At 40.3% G+C, this 19545-nt stretch overlaps 2 protein-coding genes across 6 annotated transcripts; one reads left to right on the plus strand and one right to left on the minus strand.

The window, feature by feature from the left end:
• On the plus strand, window positions 1–2372 carry LOC119553378. The gene is made up of 4 exons (XM_037863730.1): window positions 1–135; window positions 247–805; window positions 1360–1712; window positions 1934–2372. The coding sequence occupies exons 1-4, from the start codon at window positions 69–71 to the stop codon at window positions 2317–2319; spliced, it is 1365 nt and encodes a 454-aa protein (XP_037719658.1). The 5' UTR covers window positions 1–68; the 3' UTR covers window positions 2320–2372.
• Window positions 2373–4256: 1884 nt separating this feature from the next.
• On the minus strand, window positions 4257–19545 carry LOC119552857 (death-associated inhibitor of apoptosis 1). Of its 5 annotated transcripts, XR_005219736.1 has the most exons (3): window positions 19317–19545; window positions 4322–5821; window positions 4257–4278 (listed from the first exon to the last, which is right to left on the minus strand). XR_005219736.1 is itself a non-coding variant. In XM_037862733.1 (2 exons), the coding sequence occupies exon 2, from the start codon at window positions 5739–5741 to the stop codon at window positions 4422–4424; it is 1320 nt and encodes a 439-aa protein (XP_037718661.1). In that variant the 5' UTR covers window positions 5742–5821; window positions 19317–19545; the 3' UTR covers window positions 4287–4421. The 5 variants fall into 5 exon arrangements, 4 of the variants coding, with proteins under 4 accessions (XP_037718661.1, XP_037718662.1, XP_037718665.1 ...); XM_037862733.1 differs by lacking the exon at window positions 4257–4278 and having other exon boundaries at window positions 4287–5821; XM_037862734.1 differs by lacking the exons at window positions 4257–4278; window positions 19317–19545 and adding an exon at window positions 13606–13979 and having other exon boundaries at window positions 4287–5821.

Here is a 19545-nt window from a genome sequence, read left to right on the forward strand (position 1 = left end):
GCCGAGCAAAAAACACGCCAAATCTATTCAGAGTGCTCGTAATTTCTAATTGAGTGTCAAGTTTAAAGATGATTAAAATGAAAATATTAGTAATGCCTTTGCTGCAGTCACTTCTTTTGATTGGCTCCCTGGAAGGTGGGTAAAAACTTCGTTAGCTTGCAAGTCTTATAACAAAGTTATACGTTTTCGAGGTTACTGCAAAGTGTATTTTTGTTTAATCCTAAATCAGAACCAATTATTTTTCAGCTGGCTGTCCTGTGTACCTTACCATTTCGCTTACTGGCAAGACACTGCAGGACACCTTTCTCGAGATCAACTGGGGTCCCAACTGCTATGGACCGCCCCAGTGGGTGGGCATCTATGGTCAGGATCCGACCATCTCCAATTTCCAGCCCGATCTGCGCATCGATGGGCTAGCCAATAGCACAGGTAAGATGATAACGCCCATAAAACTGGGTAAACTTCACTTCCCTGGTGGCTGGAATCGGCAGGATGATGGCGATCAGCCGGTCACCCAATACCCCACGGGCAAGTGCCTGCCGCATTATGTGGCCAGCTACAATGGCACTGAGCTGCTCACCGTGGACTGCCTCAAGATCCAGCCCAACTGGATGGCCCATATCAAGGACGTCAGCCAGATGCCGCTGAAGAACATCTTTCTGCCCGGCACACATGCCTCGGGCGCCGTGGTTGGTAGCTCCAGTAAGACCAATTCGGTCCTGGTCAGGGACTATCTGGTGGCCCAGCAATTCGATGTTTGGTCCCAGCTCGTCTTTGGGATTCGCTATCTGGATTTTAGTATAGGGTGAGTTTAGTAGGGGTAAATATGGAGTAAGAAATAAGAACCACCTATAGGGGGTTTGTCCATTTAAAAAAGCACTCAAAAACTAGTTCTTAAAGTGAAAGGTTCAAAGTTAGGAGGTAATAATATACTTTTAAGGACTTTAAAGAAATTACATTTTTCCTAAACGTTATTTTTAACCCAATGACGAAACTTATCATTGATCCTAGGAATATATTTTTATAACATAACAACACATTGGTGTTACGGATAAGAAAATAACCTCCTATATTAGATGAGCATAGAAATAAAATTTTAAATAACATTCATTAGAAACAACATTTTTAAAACATTTTTAAAAATTAAGTGTTGTTTGTTAGATCAAAGTTTTATAATAATATTTGAGTTGTTAAGGTTTTTAAGAAAGGAAAGTTTTCCGAAACAATTGTTTAACTCAATACTGAAACTTTGCAACGGTTTTAAGAATATTTTTAGAGCGTTCTTTCTTGTGTTTATCAATTCATTACTATCATTTATTGGTAACAACGATTCCTAATTATGATGGTTTCACCCGGCAGTTACAAGAACATGAACACCGAGAATGATGCGGATAATTTCTGGATAGCCAACGAGAACATGCTCATAACACCTCTGGTTGGAATTCTTCGTGATGTTTGTCAGTTTGTGAAGCGATCTGGCGAGATGGTAGTGCTAGATTTCAGTAGCTTTCCCATTGGATTTTACAAGCACCCGGAAGTCTATAGTTCGCTGTTCCGCCTTCTTCGACAGGAACTGGGGGATGAGGCCTATAGGCGCAATGTGACCAAGAACGAGCATTGTGCTGATCGAAATTTCCGGAAAATACTGCAGCAGAACAAACATCACCTAGTGATATTGTTCCCCTCGCAGGAATTACCCTATCCGGAGAACGGTATGTTGTTATTTGTTAAATGCTTAAGTTAACTAAATGGGAAGTGTATACATTTTTAATCCAATGGTCTAAAAAATTGTATTGTACCTTGGATAATGGTATACCTTCTTTACAAAGAAGTACACAAATATTTTATTCTAATGCACAGGCTAATATTATTTTCTTTAAAAACAGTCGACAATATTAAATCCACATTTACTTTCTATAAAAATCCTTTCCAGAATCGAATCTGATCTGCCCGCCGTGGCAACGCTTTAGCAGCAGTTTTATGAACATTTCGCAGACCCTGGACTATATGCGCCTGCTGTTCAGCAAGAAGCCGAACTCGCCGGTGCGGGACGATGGCTGGATATTCACCGCGGTGAGCAGCATGGAGCAGACGTTGAACGCCCACCAACTGCTGACCGCCAAGCAGCGAGCGACGGTGCTCAATCCCAAGGTTAATCAGTGGCTAAAAGGTCCTTGGGGCAATAATGCCAATGTTGTGGCCATGGACTATTTTAGCAATACGAATCTTGTGGATCTGGCCATACAAGTGAATGCACACAAGGCCTTCATCATGGCCAACCAGGACTATATCAATTTGGAAATTTTGAATTTAGCTTGAAAAATGTAGGGCTCGAATTGAATGGTTTAATAATATATATTTTAAAGAGCAATACACTTTGCTTAGTGTCTGAGTTGTTACTTACTTTTTCAACATTTTTGTGAGTACATTTTCTATTTATTCCTTATTTTAAGATTAACAAAGTTTTGATAATTTAGTTCAGTGTATGTTAAATGTAGTTTTTAGAAAAGTGGACAGTCCCTTTAGCTTACACACAAACCAATTGGGCTCAATTGCGGTATCATAAGCTTTAAGCGTTAGCCAGCACAGGAACCAAACAACAAGCAATCAAAGCAAAATAGCAGGTTTCAGAACCTACCAATAAAAGCAGCACCAAGTACCAAAACCAAATTGATCATTTTACAAAACCTTTTTAGAAAATACACAAACCAGCTGATAACCGTTGAATTTGAATATATGAAAGTAGCTGAGAATTTGTTTAACATTGCATTATCTACGTTGCTATTTCCATTGAGCTTGGGAATAGAAATTAAAGTTTCTCACACAAGTTGAAGGCAGTTTTATCAGGGGCCTTCGCCTGCTAATTGAAAACCTCACGCAATCTAAGGTCAGCGCCTGACTTTACGATCTCTCGCCACTGAATCTAGATCAGCAATTTGCATAATATCGACTGTCAAATGCCATTCCAGTTATGATCTCTGATACTTGCAGCCCACTAGCCAGTAGTGAGTGACATTCCTTTCCAGTTCTGGGAACGGATGACTCAGGTAAATGTTTCATTCATTAAGGCATTTCGTAATAATAAATAGCAAAGAGCCTGTTGCTATCTGGCACGTGTGCAATCGCATGGATTACAAATCCATATGCATATGGTTTGGTGATGCAACCCGCAAGTCGTACTTACCCGCTCGCAGGGTGTGCAGCATTTCTCACCTTGGCTAATCCGAAACCGGATCTGTCCGATCGCGCTAAACTAATTGAAATGCACTGCGAGCTTATCTGATGAGGTGGAAAACGCTTAAATCCAAATCTGATCTCCAAAAAAAACACCCAGTCCAAAACCTGAAATTTCAGAATTATTACGGCTTAATAAACGCAACAAAGAGCAGGGATTTGTCACTGCACACTGCACTTTAAATTGAAGTTGAATGCACTTTGTTTAGGCGTGGGCGAATGATTAATAACTGCATACCCTTATAGATCCAATGACTGATAAGAGCCCCTTTATTTAAGTTCCCTGGACAAAGGATCTGGCACGTGCTTATAGGTATGTGCAAAAGTAGGCCCGTTGTTTGGACCAAGATAACCGACTATTGCTAAACACCTGCTGAGACATTAGAAGGTAGGGGTATTACTTATAAAAATTTTAACAAATTGATAATGACAAATAAAAATTGACTAATACCTATTGATTAGATCTTAGTATTTACTTTTTTTTATAAAAAATGGCAATGGAGTGTATCAATACATTTTATACTTTAACAAAAAACCCTAAAAACTCATTAATCAAGATATTAATAGGTCTAAAAATTCTTGCTTAATTTTTGCTGATAGTATTAAAGCTAGTATCTCTCTCTATTATTTGTACGACTCATAAAAATTGTTACCAAGGGTGAACACAAATAATTTGTTTTCTGCGGTTCTATGAGATCGACAGTTTAATTTAGAATTCTATATAAATATGTTTCATACCAGAAACAAATAATATTAAAATCCTGAGACAAAGCCAGCCCTCAGTGATTGAGTGCTCTTGAAGTCCAATCGGCATTCGTGAATCCTCTTGATGATTCTCCGGGCTTCGGCGTGAACTCATCGCCGTGGCACTGTAGTCGACGCCTTTTGTAATTAATCCCACACCCACAAATGACAAACGACAGAGGGTTTTCGGTAATATGTTAGTTTTATTATAAATAACGCATATAAGTGCTGCACTAAACTAATATTACATTGGAGGCTTACGATCTCTACCAGGCTTGGTGTTCTTACTAAAGGCAACGGCCAGCTGCCGGGCTGCCCAACAGCTGGCCGTTGCGATCGCCGGTTGAACCCCGATTTTTTCTTACAGTTTTGATTAACACATTTGAAAATGGGTTTCATATTATTAATTTTGAATTTGGGGACTTCGGTCCAGATTAGCGTTCTTAAGAAAAATATACACGCATCACATCGGTGAAGGGCTTCCGGCACAGCGGGCACTTGGTCACGGAGGAGGCGCACTTGGCGCAGGCCACCACATGGCCGCAGGGCAGGAATGCCGTATTGTACTCGGCGCCGTAGCAGATCTTGCACAGCTTCTCCTCGGGTATGGAGGAGGGGCCGCTGTTGTTGGAGGACGGAGCCACCGATGTCGCCTCCTGGATTTTGTCGAAGATGCGGGTGGCGGCCGTGGGTGGCACGGACGGGACCACATCTCCCGAACTGGCCGCCTCCGAGGCCTCCGTCGCCTGCTCGGCCGGGACCTGTCTGCTGGCCGACTCGACCCCTATTGAACTCTCCTCCTTCTCCTCGGCTGGCTCTGGTTTGGCGGCCACTGTATCGATATAGAGTTGACCCTTCATCAGCTTGACGAAACGGCACTGATTTAGCCACAGGGCGTGCTGCTCCCAGGGCTCGTCGTTGTCGTCCCAGTCCTTGAGACCACCGCCGCAACTGAAGCAGCGGACGCGATCTCCAACGCCCGTGTAGAAGAAACCCGCCTCGGCCAACTGGTGGGGCTTCTGCTTTAGGTTCCTCGGCCACGCCTCGAAGGTGCGCAGGCGTGCCGACTCCACGGCGTACTCGGGATACTCGGGAAAATAATTGCCACTGGCGGCCGGGGCACGACACGTCTCCGGCTGGACATCGCCGTTGGCCTGCGTGGCCGTCGACGCGTGTGTGGCGATGGAGCTGATAGGCGGCGGGGAGGCAATTCCAGCGACAGAGGCTGCCGCATTCGCTGTGTTCACGCCTATCGACTGGATAAGCTGTGACATGGGGATGCGTCCTTCTGCGTACGCGTGCTCCCTCAGCTCCACACCCGTCGTCGAGTCGTTGGCACCGCATATATCGTAACTGATCGGCGGCAGGATGCGGTCCAGGGCTTCGCCATTGAGCGGCACATTGTTGGTGGTGCGGCGTCGCAACAAAGGGCAGTTGGGCGACCATCGCTGATGCTCCGGCACGGGTAGATCCTCCTGCTCCCAGCGTCCGATTTCCACGCCGCAAAAATAGCACTTCACCTTGTCGTCGACGTGTGTGTAGAACATGCCCGTCTGGGCCAGTTGGCGTTTGTCCAGCCACTCCAGCGGCCAGTTGGTGAAGGTTTTTAGGCGCGCCTCCTCCCGGTTTAGATCGTTCATGATGTTGTAGATATTGTTCTTGAATAGCTGCGTCGTCGCGTTCGTGTTGTTATCCACCTGATCGTGTACTAGATCGAAAGCGCTAGGTCCATAAGACGGCAGATCTGCTACCACATATGCCATTTTGCGTTCTGGTATTTGTTATCTTCCCTAGATTGTAGATCCTTAAATTCTTCTCCGGTTGCTTCCCTCTGAGCTCGAAACTGGAATGAATGAAAAAAAAGAAAGGCATCAGTATAAAGGTTTATCGGGCAGGTTCAGATAGGCGCTATCAACCTGATAAGGATATGTACACCTAGACTTCCCAAGCAGACGAGAAACTTCTTCTGAGAAGGTCTACGCGGTTCGAGCACACATCGCAGCAAGAGCTCATAAGAAACTGACAGGCAAGTACAGAGAACTTTGACTTGCCCGACACTTGACTTATAAAGCAATTATTGATAAGGTCGACCGATAGATAGGTAACAGGCGTCAATGGAAGTATACTATACACATAGAACTGATTTGCATTTATGTGTAATATGTATTAGAAAATGTTACTAATGCAGCTTTTATAGACTGAGATAAAATTCGTAGCATTGAAGTTCCACTTTGTATTCTTTGAAAAATCGTAGATGACAGCATGCATTTGCAATTTATAGTATCATATGACTAGACATGATTTTAAGAAATTTTACATTGCCTTTTTTTATATTGCCTTAACCCTTTAAAATGGGTATGCCTTATAAAAGTATTATAATATTATGAACAACATAAATTCTGGGAAACGTAATCAAAAACATGAGTAACTTGCAATGTCACAATGAACAAAACAAGTTTTGAAATACATCCTTATCAACAGAAAAGTAATTAAAATGAACACAACAACGATTTTTCTATTGATTCCCTTTTTACTGTAAACATCCAGATTAAAATGGTGAACCGATAGAACAAATCTTAGAATTATTAATGGAAATCATTTTTATTTAACCAACGATTTTTTTTTTATATTAAACAGATTATTTCATTGCCGAAAATATTCTTATCATTGTTTTTCAGATTTTATATTCAATTAATCACTTTATGGCATTATAAATACCTTTCATTTGATAAGTAAAATATTTTTGCTAAAGCTCCAGACACTTTTTCGTCGCACTTCTACGTTTTTCAGAGTGTGTATGTACAATGCAGGGAAAAACTGAAACGCAGTTCAAGAAACTGGAGATGCAGCATCAACGAACTTTAAGAGCCCTTAGCTGATGGAAAACACAGCGGTTGTCCCGCTTGCACGCGAGCCGAGGGTGGTTTTCCTTTCGGGGAAAACTCCCGAGTTGCGATAGAAAAAATATACGTAGTGGTATAGAGTACGCAATGTTACAACCGCTCGTTTTCCCAGTGCGCCGAATCGCAGTGAGTATTAGTATTTTGTCCTCGGAACAGCACCACCAGACACGAGTGCCTGAGTGGGTGGTTTTTCGTGGGACGGTGGGTGGCGCCTGCTAGACGTTGCCCGATAACAATTCTCGATCTGACTCACCGAGCAAATAATTTCAATAATAATGGCAAAAATTTGTAGTCACAAAAAGCGGCAACAGATAAATCAGTATGCTAATCGAGGGGCAACCCACACGGCGTTTTCAATTGCTTGTCGGTTGTTGAGTTGGCAATTATAGTAATGACAGGAAAAGCAAATCTATTCTGTCATGTATTACAGTAACTATGAGTAAAAACAGTAGTCCTGAATAAAAAAATTGCTATATAGTTTTATTATAATTTTTTATTGCTAGGAAAAAAAATATCTTTAAAGTAGCAACAAAATATCAAAAAGAACTATATTGTATTAAAACAATATTATTTTAAAATCTATCGGTTATTGACTATCGGAAAATGAAAATAAATTTTAGTTTAATCGATGAAATCGTTGATAACAAATCTGCTTTAAACTTATTAGTTATCGGAAATTGAAAATGCATGTAATATACTTTTAATATTTAACATGTCAAAGATCTTATACTGTATTTTTAAGGAGTTTCCAAAAATGGAGTTAAACGTCTTGAATCGCCAAAAACATGGTTCCTATCGATAGCCGCGTATCGCTGCCGATCGAATGGTGCCTGGGGACCTAAACTGTATCTGCGGTGGTCTCCTCCAAGGAGATTGTACAGCCGTTTTTCGACATTTACTCGCCTGTGCCACCAGCAAACAGCAAAAACCCAGCACGACCGCTGAGTTGGGCCCAGGCCCCGTGTTCAAAGTCCAAATTTCAACCACAAACCAGCCAAACTCGCCAAACAATTGCAACGGATCGGGGCGGTTGGGGCAGTTGGGCGGCTATGGCTATGGCTATGGTGGTGCTAGGGGGCCGGGGCCGTCGTTGGGTTAGCTGGCAGTGCCATGCACTGTGGAGCACTCCAAGCTAGCCGACTGTGAGAAAGTTTTAATGGAATGCAGTCAAACCACTCTGGCGACGGCGCACTCGGCGACTCCAGCCAGCAACACCACCGCGGAGCACGGAGCATGGAGCATGGAGCCCGACTTGCAGCATAAAGCGCAGCATAAATGCATATTGGAGGCCCGGTGGTGCAAGCGAGACGGCCATGTGGTGCAAAGACGAAACCATCAATGGGAAAAACAACTAACCACAGGAAAAACAGAGTGCAGCGCAGTGCAAAAGGAAAAAAAAAGTACACATAAAGTGCAGCAAAAACAAAAGCAATTGTAAATTACAAATGCTGACTTCTGGAGCTCGGGATATATGGAGGATGATGCCTCTGGATCGGGGGATGCTAGAGATGGGGGTCTCTTTCTGTGCAGAGATTGCGCATTGTTTTTGAAGTGGAGCAGCGGCCAGCACACAGACACGCACACGAAAAGCTTGAGATGCTGTCTGCTATTATAATTGCAATTTGTCTACCCTTATAGGGAATCCAGAATTTTGCAAGTGCTTTAGAAATATGCTACTTCCAAGATAATCTTGGTTCCATTTTGGGATTTTATATCATAAAACTTAAATATCTAGCTTGCTTTCAAAATAAAATCAGCTATACTTGAAGTATAGTTAAATAATGAGATAATATATGATGCGATGCATTTTCATATCAGTAGTATAATATTTCAGACAAAGAGTACTCGAATCTTTGGTCTACCCAGCTGCCCCCTCATTATTGTTTGTTTTGCTTTTCTAGCCAGTACAAAGTGCAATTATAGCTGCCTCTGCCGACGTCTGTTATTTGTTATTGTGGAATGCCAAACCCATTAACAATTGTAATGCAAGCCGACTATTGGAATTTCACCGGAGCTATATCAGGAAATTCCGTGGAAAGTTCAGAAGCCAGACATTTGCATTTATTCAGTTATGCAGGGTTCGCTAACACTTACCAGTCTCTTTTGAAATGCAACAAACTCGGTGAACTTTAAAACTGATTTTTATTAAAAAATTAAGTTAATTTTTTTGTACGGATGGGAAAAACCAGGAACTATAATGTATCAAGCGATGGATGTAAACCGTGAGCAGCGCCTTCACCCAACACCAACCGAAGACCGACTGAAAAGACAAGGCCTCCTGGGCGGCGCATGAATGGCATGGGAGCACAAAAACAACAACAACGCTCGATCCCAGAGACCAGAAGAAAATACCACTCGGCAGCAAAGAAAATCATAATCAAAGGCCAAAGCAAAAGGCTAGGCCCAGGAGGCAAGGCAAGGCAACAAACAGAAAACTGAAAACTGAAAAAAAACACAGAAGAACAAACGAACACGAAAGACAAGACCAAAACCGAACGAGCGAACCTACAATGGAATGCAGTCGGGCAACTTTTCTACAAAACTCCGCCACAGAAATCAAACTGGAGTTGGAGTTGGGCTGGAGTGGAGTGGAGCGGAGCGAAGTGGTATGGTAGTTGGAGCTGCCTTTCGGGTTTTCTGATTGGAATAAGCCAAGCCAGGCCAGTTCATTCCGTTCCCAGTCTGCAAGTAAAGCTGGGCCCAAGTGACTGGAGTTTTGCTGTTGCTATCGCTGTAGTAAGTGAAGGTAACCGCAGAGGTCCAAAGACGTGGTAAAGGTCTGCGTTCTGTAACCACAGACGAGGGCAAAGAAATAACATGTTAAGTGCTGGGGTAACTACTATACCGACTTTGATTTCGAACATTTTTTAAAGTTTTATTGTTGTTTCTCGTTGCTTCAATATTTTCAAACTTACTAACGTTACAGTAATTTTCTTAAATTTTATACGTGTGATAACTTTCTTATATTTAAAAATTGTATAGATTGTTCATATAAGGAATTGTTGTGTATATTGGAGTCCTTAAGTACATACATATAACGAAATAAAAAAGTATTCAAGATTAAACTCGATAGTCCTAAAAGAAGGCATTTAAAATCATTCTGAACTGAGGATGGTGGTAAGTTCTTGAAAAAATCTTTGGTACTAAAATATTGACCACAGCTGTTTTGATTATACCCTGGGAGCCCCGGAGACATGAGCTCGACTGTGGGAAACTATTATAAACACTTTACCATTCTTTTTGTTGTTGTCTTCGACAAAAAAAAAACCGAGATTGGAATGCGGTGATACCAGATACGACAAGAACAACAAAAACAACACCAAGCTAGGGTTAAAAGAGGGGCCACTAAAGCAAGAGGGAAGATACCCCTGCTGCTGCATGAGTCGTCATCGTGCTCAGAGCCCAAGAAGAACAAGATGAAGAATCCGAAGTGGAAGAATCCGAACATGAGGAAGAAGAAGGGGCATTCAGGAGGATGCAGAAAATAAATAAATGCAACACACACAAAGAACATTCTTGCATGATCTCCGCACACGGCATCTTTATGTGCGTACTATACGAAAGTGTGTGCGTGCGTGTTGTGGCCTTCCAAGAAATGCAGCAACAAAACGACCGCCGACGTCGATAATACGAGAAGAAAACAGAGATGGAACAACAATAATAATAACAACAACAACAAAAACAATTCTGGGATGCTGGCCAACAAAGGGCAATATTGTAATCATAATAAATGCCCCCCGATCCGAGCTGTTAAGGAATGCATTAAGATCGGCTCGACCGTATATGTCTCTCTCGCTCTTTCTTCTCATCGGTTTCGGTTTCTTGCCCCTCTTCCCTATTGAACATTGATCGATTGTCCAAAAAACTAACGGCGGCTTGGTTCAAAGTCGTAGAACCGCCGACGCCGCCAGCATTTTTCCTAGGAAAACCAAAGGAAAATTGTTCTCAAACCCAAAGTCAAGTCGTGTGCGAGTGAGAGGGCAAAACATTTATCATCGCAGCATCTCTATGGGACTAGGAATGTGGGTACGATCCCAGGGAAAAGCGAGATGAAGATCAGGGAAGGGAAGGGAGGGCCTCGTTAGTGGAAATAATAGCTGAAAGGTCGTTTTTCACGCGGCCCAGCTCAAAGGTCGTGGAGGCGACGAGATGATTCAGCTTGAGAGCATCGAGAATTCCGGGAATTCCGAAATGTAATTTTCTTCATCTTATGCTTAGCCCTGTCCGGGGTTCTCATCTCCATCTCCTCTTTCAAGGGCCGCCTTGGTCCATTTCCATTCATGTGCTGATTGCCGTCGCGTCTGCTGCCGATAACAAATGGAACTCACGGGAGGACAGACAATAGGATCTATTCTATTTTCGGGAAATTTCTACTCCCAGCATTTACGTGAGAACTGTTTGTTGTTTATTAAGCACCTTATCTATCGTTTTATTAACGAATTGTCTCGACTCGTCCCGATCCGATTCGTGGGAGTGGTAAATGTGGGCGCAGGGACCACCATCGATGGTGTGTGGGTGCGGCGATAATGCAACGTTGCCAGCGAAAAATACAGGCCACAAATTGTAACCCCTATAAGGAAAATGCAATTTACGAAGACGTTTTTATATATATTTTTTTTTGTTTCGATTGATATAACTTTTTATCCTAATAAATTATGAAACTTAATGGCGAAAAAATGTGTTTAACTTGGAAGTACCGAAATATTTAAAATCGTTATATACCATACCATGTGTATTTAAAATGATCAAAAACGTTGACTTGGCTGAAAGGGCTGTATAACTTTGTAGTCTAAATTGGTCGACACATTTAATATAATATTTTTGAGGGACTCATGTTAGTGTTACTGTTGTTCCGATAAGGAAAGTTTCAGCTATGGTAGTTCGACTGTTTTCAGCAGTAAACTGAAGCTTAGCTCAGCTCAAGTTGAGAAACTGAGAGACTGAGACTGGCGAGACTTTCTCTTTGTTCGGCGAAAAATGAACGCAAAAGTTCAAAGCAATGAAGCATAAAAAGCGGCACAGTGTGCAAAAAAAACTGCACTCGGCGCGAAAAAAAAGCATAGTGAAAATTGGCAACAGCTCAAACGGTTTTTTGAGCTCGTCTCTGTGGCAATGGTTTCTCGACATTACCATTATACCTCGGCTCTTTTTCTCTCCATTTCTGCAGAGTGGAAAACACGCATGAGTGCACCACTTCCGTTGGCAGCGGATGTGCCAGACAAAGAAGCTAATGCTCCATAGTCCGGAATCGGTGGTGGTGGTGGGTTGGGCTGGATTATGCGAGTGAGTGTGTGCGTAAAAGAGGAAGTGCCTTACACATAGTGTAATCGTATATCGTACGGAGTAAAGTATGTGTGTATACCCAGCAAACTGACGCGTCATCTGTTTATTCAGATGCACGGGAAAAAATGTTTAGTTTAAAACACGTTTGAAACGTGATACACAAAAATATGAGCAACATTAGTCATATAAGTTTGTATCATATGATATTAGAGTCCAAGGCGAGAGTTTAGGTATGAGTTTAAAAACCATTTGTAAACCTACAAATTAAAAAAAAAAAATATTTCAATAAAATGTTAACGATTAATTCAATTTACATTTATAATTAATAGTAAAAACATAAATGTATAATAATACATGTATTCAAGATCCGATTTGACAAGATCTAAATTTGTTTTTCGTGTTGAATCGAACAAATTGATTTAAATTAGAACAGGATGGAGGGTTCTACTGCTAGATCGATGATGACACATAGCGTGACCTTCGAATCTGGTAAAAATCGGGTAAACTGGAATATTTTGGATTCTGTAGTCATCGCTTAATTTTGACCGTAGACGAACACAGTATACATATTGCGTAGTCCGAAATTCGGATGAATATAAAATTAATGGCATTGTATGGTACAATAACCGCCCCTTATTCTTCTCCATCCACATTATGCCCAATTGAGAATGTTGTTTTTAAACGACCATTGAGGATCGCAGGGGATTTGCGGGGTGTGGAATTTCGTATGAAATCACTCAATGCAAAAAGAGGGTTACCATATGGCGGAAAGTTTCGCGTTCCATGGCCTGAAAAGCCGTGCAAACAACCATGTGTCATTTTAATTTCTGTTTACCGAAATGGAAAAATTCGACGAATTTGTGGGGTAAACAAAAATTGGTAATTTTGTAAATAATTTAGAGTAAAGCAGGAGTGCGAGTATTTGGCAACTCTACGGTCGCCATCTTTTTATGAAACAATCTCTCGTCGCTGCGGTCGTTGAAGTGCGAGCGAGAGACGACGAACGAAACGGGAACACAAAACAAACGGCAGACACCCGACGAAAAATCAGAAATCGTTTTCGCTCTACTTTTGCCACAAAGTTAAAAGCTTTTGCTGATTGTTTACGTTTATTAACTAGTGTTATCATTTGTTTACCTTTTATTACATAGGTATAGAACTTAAAAGTAAACAAATCATAAATTGCAAGCAAATCTCATGCGACAACTTTGTGTTCTGGACATTTTTATGCTTGTATATGCGCGCGCGTGTGTTTTTCCCCAGATAACGTACATTTGTATGTGTGGCTCAGTGAACGTACCAGCAAAGCAAACAACAAAAATATATTTTAGCTTTTGCTGTCTGTCTTCTGATGTCACGTTTTCATTACATTTTTTGGGGTTAAATTCGTTGGGAGTACACAAAATACCATACACTGCAAACGCTATAAACTTCAGCTCACCTTGACGGCTTTTCTCTTTTTCTTGAAAAACTCAAGTTTCCGCTGGAAATTTCTTCTGCGATGAGATTCGGCGATATGGAAATCGTATAATAATGCGCTTTCACAGTCAATATTGATTTTCCGTGAACAAAATGAACGGAAAACACAATAATGTTACACTCAGACAGGCACACGTTCTCTGTTATCTTTTTTTCGTTCCGTTGTTGTTGTTCTTGTGTCGCCAACAATTACAAAGCCAACTATCACAATTGAGTCCGTTAAATACTTTATTTTTGTACTTTATTCTAGCTTTAAATGCATAAATTTATATCGAGACAGCGCTCAAAACAGCTCAGTAATCCATTGCTTCCGTACGTGTTGAGTTGCGATTCCGAACTGACGCGAACGAGCGAGACGAGCGCAGCCGAAGCCGCTTTCCGAGTGTTTGACAGTCTAGCGGGAAAATCGGCATTCTGGCTATTTTTATTCATCGTCTATTCAGCAGCGTTTACTTTGAAATTTAAAAAAAATGCTTTAATTTATTTACTAAAAATCTAGGTTTTTTTGGAAACCCTTGTTTTTTTCAGTGGGCTGTATATCTTTTATCAAAGCGTGTTTAGTATTATCAAAACTTTATAACCTATTTTCCAAATTAATAGGCTTTTTACAGGCTTTTGGTACAATTTAACAGCTGTAAGATATCAGCTATTACTCAAAAATCTTGTAACTTCCAACTTATAACATTGAAAACCTATCTATGTAATTTTCCCACTAAATTATTTCTAGCTACTTTTTGAATGTAACTTGATGTTATTTTTGTCAGCACTAAAGTCGAGAAAAGGAGACAGAAAACCATACAGCTGTGTTCCTTTGCTGCGTGAGCGAGACGAAAAGTCTTGAATGCAGTTGCTCATTCGGCCTTTCCGCAGCTGTAGTTTTGGAAAAAAAAACCTTTGCAAAGTAGAAAACCATTTGCCTTCGAAGGCAGCTCGAATCAATTAATTTAAAAGTAAACGGTCTGGCTATTATTGTTAAAAATGTAACTATTTAAATAGGCAAATGCAGGTGGCATAGTGTTGTTGTACTACGACTAGTATTAGTACGCAACCCGTAATAACCGTAAAACATTTGGCTGTATGGTTATCCCTTTCGCACTCGCAGACGCAGCAGCCAGGATCATTGATTTTTAGGCTGCTGTCCTGGAAGAGAGTGGAGAGCATGCGCCGAACGATGTAAGCAGCGCGTGTCAATGCACCGCATTTCTTCCTCTCTCTTCCCACAAACTGTTTCTTCTGCACTTTCCAGACGTCGCGAGAAAAAGAGAAAGAGAGCGAGAGCAGACAGCAGCTGCAGTTTTATTGTGTATGCACCTCATTCCGCCCTCACCTTCCCACTCTCTAATTTTCGTTTTACCTGTCTCTTCTTCGGCTTCCTTATAATATCTGTAGCAGCTGGAATTATCCTGAAGTCTCTTATCACAAGGGGCAGATAAGAATCGCTCTAACGCGTTTGTTTGGCAGGAGCAGATGATTTTTTTTAAAATTTTTATTTAGTCGGGATTCTGACTTTACTGTTTCATTTCACACAAAACTATCTAAAAGTATTGTCACTCACCCCCAAATTTAACAAGAAAAGATACTTTAAGTACTCCATCTATTTCTTAAATTTTTTTTTGGCACCAAACCGCGCATTTTTTAAAATTTTAATATCAGGTTCTAAAAAGAGTTTTAATTTTAAATGTTTTTACGTGTTTCCTGGTAACGATTTAAAATCTAATAGCAAACTTTGCAATTGTTAACTTTTTAACCTTGCCTTTCGTTTTTAAAAATTCCACTTAATTTATTAAGTACTTACGGAAAAAATGAACAAATTATCAGTTGAATCTAAGTAGATAGTGCCTATCAATAATTTACAATTTCAGTGTTAGATGTAGATAAACAGATAGTCTATCTTATCATAGAACTTGTGTGATAAGCATTATCAACACAACTTCTTTGGGATAATTAACTAAACTTTTTAAGAAACGTTACCAATGAAACCAATAAGAAGGCTGCGATGAATAAAAAGCTATATTATTTGTTACCCTTCTAGTAACAGGTATACTTATGATCAAATTTGGTTACAATTTGCAAGTTTAGTTTAATACTGAGTAATTCTGACTTGTCAGACAGTCATTAAAATGTTTCCACCCATGTTTATTGGGGTCTAATTGTTTATATACATATGATGGTGAATCATTAGTAAAAATATATATAACCTGAATTTTTAAGACCATTACAACAGTTTAATTTAAAAATATTAATTATCTTTGTGTATAAATGTTTGTTAAATTGTTTAATACTTAAATTGTTCCTAATATTAAGGCAATAGTTTTAAAATTTTGTGAAATTACATGAAGTCATTTCCTGCCGTTTAAGATAGGATCTTTGCGATTGTTCGTATTATTCTAAGAACGAGTCCACTGCAATAGATTGTCGATGGGTATAATACTTCTAATCTAAGTACAAGCCTTTCCAATTTAGCACCCATGACACGACATCGAAGTCACATTTATTTCAGTAATAATGGCGCAAAGGAAATGCCGACACGTTCGAGGACTGAAATACAAAAGATTGCCAAGTTTGAATCATTTATGGAAAGTGCCCCGGCGACAGTGCGCGACGTGTGCATATAGCGTCCGCCCGCAAACGGGTTGAACTTTTCGGATTTTATAAATACACTATGCTAAATTTACCACGAAGATGTCGCGACGCATTTGAGAAATTTGCCTATAAATGCGGAGTCTAGACGACTTTGACATGTTGCAAGGCGACACTATCGCAGGCGGTCTTTTGGTGGAAATTAAACGAAATTGTGGCGGCGATATGTTCTATTTGCGGATGGTGGCAGAGTGCCTTTGGCAATTTGGAATTTTCTGTTTCAAAAGATCTGCGCTGACCACACAGAGTTGATACCGCTGAGTGGCCGGACAAGTTTGAGCTGAAAAATCCCTGGCTCAGAGCCGAACGGCCTTGCAAGGCCTTTTAAAGTTGTTGCACTCGCCCCGTTCTTGTTGGTGGCGCTGCTTATTGTGATTTTGATTGCTCACCCATACACTTTAATTTATGTACAGTGGATATTCTCTACAACGAGTTTCCTAGGTATGCAATTTTTTCTAAAATTTATCTTGATATCTTGACTGCAAACCACTTGAGTCACTTTGTTGTCTGGAAAAGATAACTATGTTTTACTTGTCGCTGAATGGTAAAGATATTTGTTATGACCCAGGGGGTATATATATTTGACAGTATCTTTGGACCCATATATCCTGAAGTTGTCTAAAAGTTGCTATGAAAGTTGTATCTAAAGTTTATCACAAACAAATGAAATAAACATATCATAGTATACTTTTAGACACCTTTTTAAACATATTTTTAGAACAATTCTTATTTTTTAAACTAACTTATAATATCTCTTTCATGTTCATCTTACGAACGTCGGACTGTCATTTTCGTACTGGCTTTGGCTAACTTTGTCTGTGGTTTTTAATTGACAGCCAAATGCAGCCAGCGGGCTGAAAACCTGTTTTTGCCTTTTTGCATTCTCTTCTTTTGCGCGGCAATTGGCAAAAGGTGTCATAACAGCGAGTTGGGCACGATTCGATTAGATTGCCTATTACCTATTACAACATGTGCTGCCTGTCGGTCCCTTTTCAGCCACCATATATGTAATTACCTGCCTCAATCAGGGCTATGAAAAACTGGATCGACAATTGCGGACGTGTGCCGGCAGCTGCAAGCGAAGCAGGCACAATAAACCGATCAGAGGATCGCCGAAAACGGAGCCACCAACATCTGCTCTTGGGGCAGGCAGTCCTGCCCTTATCCTTATTGTGCATTGTGTCTGCTTCCAGAGAAAGGATCGTGCGGCACATGACGTCGCCAGCTGCCGTCGATCCTTTGTAGAGATATCTTTAGGGATGGGGATGTGTGGAACAAACCAATAATGAGCCAGTCCAACTGAGGTGTCCTGTGAATCTGTTGCTGTCAAATGGAGAATCCCCATAAAGGGATCTCTTCTATGTGATAAGCATCTGTATTTGCTATCGAACAAATATAATTCACAGCCATTAATTTTAATCAAAAGATGTCTCGGCTAAATTTGTTGATGATCGAACAAAGCTCAAGTTATAAATCCAAATGCATCACCAAGCTAATAAAACACGTTTCATCAATTCGTGTACGATGTATTATGAATAACCAAAGAAGTATGCGAGTATTGGGTTTTTTAACATCTTTTAACGGATAAATTAAAAGTACATAAAAATTGGGTAAGTATCACACGTATCTCCCCTTTCTGTGTTTAATTCTTACGTAATGTTCCAAAAATTACCGGCGCTATTAATTTACTTCCTTGTGTTATAGCATATGCTCTTTATTTTGATATATTTTATTGTTATTACATAACTACCTATCTTTATATACCATATCTGCATTTAAGTGTGCTGTTTTCAACTTAACAATTAATCGAATGTGAGCTCCAAATAATTTTATCAGTACATTCCATTTGTATTTGACAATGCCTTAAGGAGTATTAAAAATGGTTTTTTTGAGGAAATTGATTGTGAATTGGAATTTTAAGTGAACTCGAGGTCATGGTTGGTTAGGTTTTTATAGCACAACAATTTTAGAAATATTTGTGAAATATTTGGTCTGCTAATACAATTTTCAAGCATTGGACCCAGGAATTGTTTATACAATTGCGGCTTATTTGATAAACTTTATGAATGAGATACCTAAGAGAGAGCCAGTCACAGTTACCAAGAATAGATTATAGCTTGTTATGGCAACTGTTTTATAAAAACATCTGCCCTGTTGAAGTCAAGTTCTTATCAATTAGACAGAACTTGGCGCCAGAAGAAACGGAAGTAAATATTAGTGTGCGATTTTCATTTTACTTGCTAAGTTTAGCACACAGTGACGCAACTCAAAATGCATTTAGGTAAGTGCAATTTCGTTCTAGTAAAATGAGTGAGGTAAGCAGCTGATTATATAGGCGAAAACCCATCAATCTTTGGAACCTACGCAGCGCTGTAAATGGAAGTGACATTGAGCGGTAATTAAAAATAGGAAAATTCTAGCTAGTCGCGTTCTACGAGTGGGTGGGGTTCGGCGAATGGGGTGGGAATGGTTTCATCATGAATGAAACGCGATGCGAATGAGCTCAGCATCGGCGAAGATAAAAGATACAATGGAGCAATCTAGAATGTAAAGTAAGATAATATCCCGGCCAGGCCATGTGCGTCAGAGCAGGAGGGATAGATTTCAGGTGGGGTGGATTGGGAGGCAAATGGAAAGAGAGGGTTGACTTTAGATTGCATACAGTTTCGAAATGACTGGAAAATGTCAGAGAGAGAGAGAGAGAGAGGTGTGTGGTGTCCATGTGCATTTTCCAGGGGGTGACTGTGAGTAAGGACATGAATGAAGAGAAACAAAACAAAAGTGTTGTGGAAAAGAAATCACAAAAAGGGGAAAAAGGATGAAAAAGAAAGAGAGAGAGAGATAGGGAGCGCCTATATGTATGCAGTATATTACAAAAGTAAATTAAACCCAACCCTTATAAGCAATTTAATAACTAAAAATGGTAGTCAAATTTATTTTTGAACATTCCTAGTATTTTCCATCGACAAATAAGACCGTATAATCTTATTTGCCTTGGAAATATCAAAATAATACACTCAAGTAATCACTTACCGGAGACATTTTAGTCCTAGATAAAGTAACAATTTATCATTGGTTGTTTTCCTTTTATTTTTCGACCTCCAAATATTAATTGTGTTTTTGTTTACGTATCGCTGCCCGATAAGATTATTAAAGCGCCTTTGGGAAATGTTTATTGGTAAACTTTCGAGAATGCACAGATAAAGTTATTTCACTCGATGTACACGCGTCGTCCGGTGGGTTTGAGTGCCATGCAGCGACT

This window comes from Drosophila subpulchrella, chromosome 3L (genome assembly GCF_014743375.2).
Source record: "Drosophila subpulchrella strain 33 F10 #4 breed RU33 chromosome 3L, RU_Dsub_v1.1 Primary Assembly, whole genome shotgun sequence".
Classification (NCBI taxonomy): domain Eukaryota; kingdom Metazoa; phylum Arthropoda; class Insecta; order Diptera; family Drosophilidae; genus Drosophila; species Drosophila subpulchrella.

Bases quoted from the DNA above. Each gene is read 5' to 3' on its own strand.
- LOC119553378 (XM_037863730.1), top strand. From the start codon at position 69: ATGATTAAAATGAAAATATTAGTAATGCCTTTGCTGCAGTCACTTCTT. The intron at 136-246 runs GTGGGTAAAAAC...ATTATTTTTCAG, and splicing joins TTTGATTGGCTCCCTGGAAG to CTGGCTGTCCTGTGTACCTT. The intron at 806-1,359 runs GTGAGTTTAGTA...TTCACCCGGCAG, and splicing joins TATCTGGATTTTAGTATAGG to TTACAAGAACATGAACACCG.
- LOC119552857 (XM_037862733.1), bottom strand. From the start codon at position 5,741: ATGGCATATGTGGTAGCAGATCTGCCGTCTTATGGACCTAGCGCTTTC.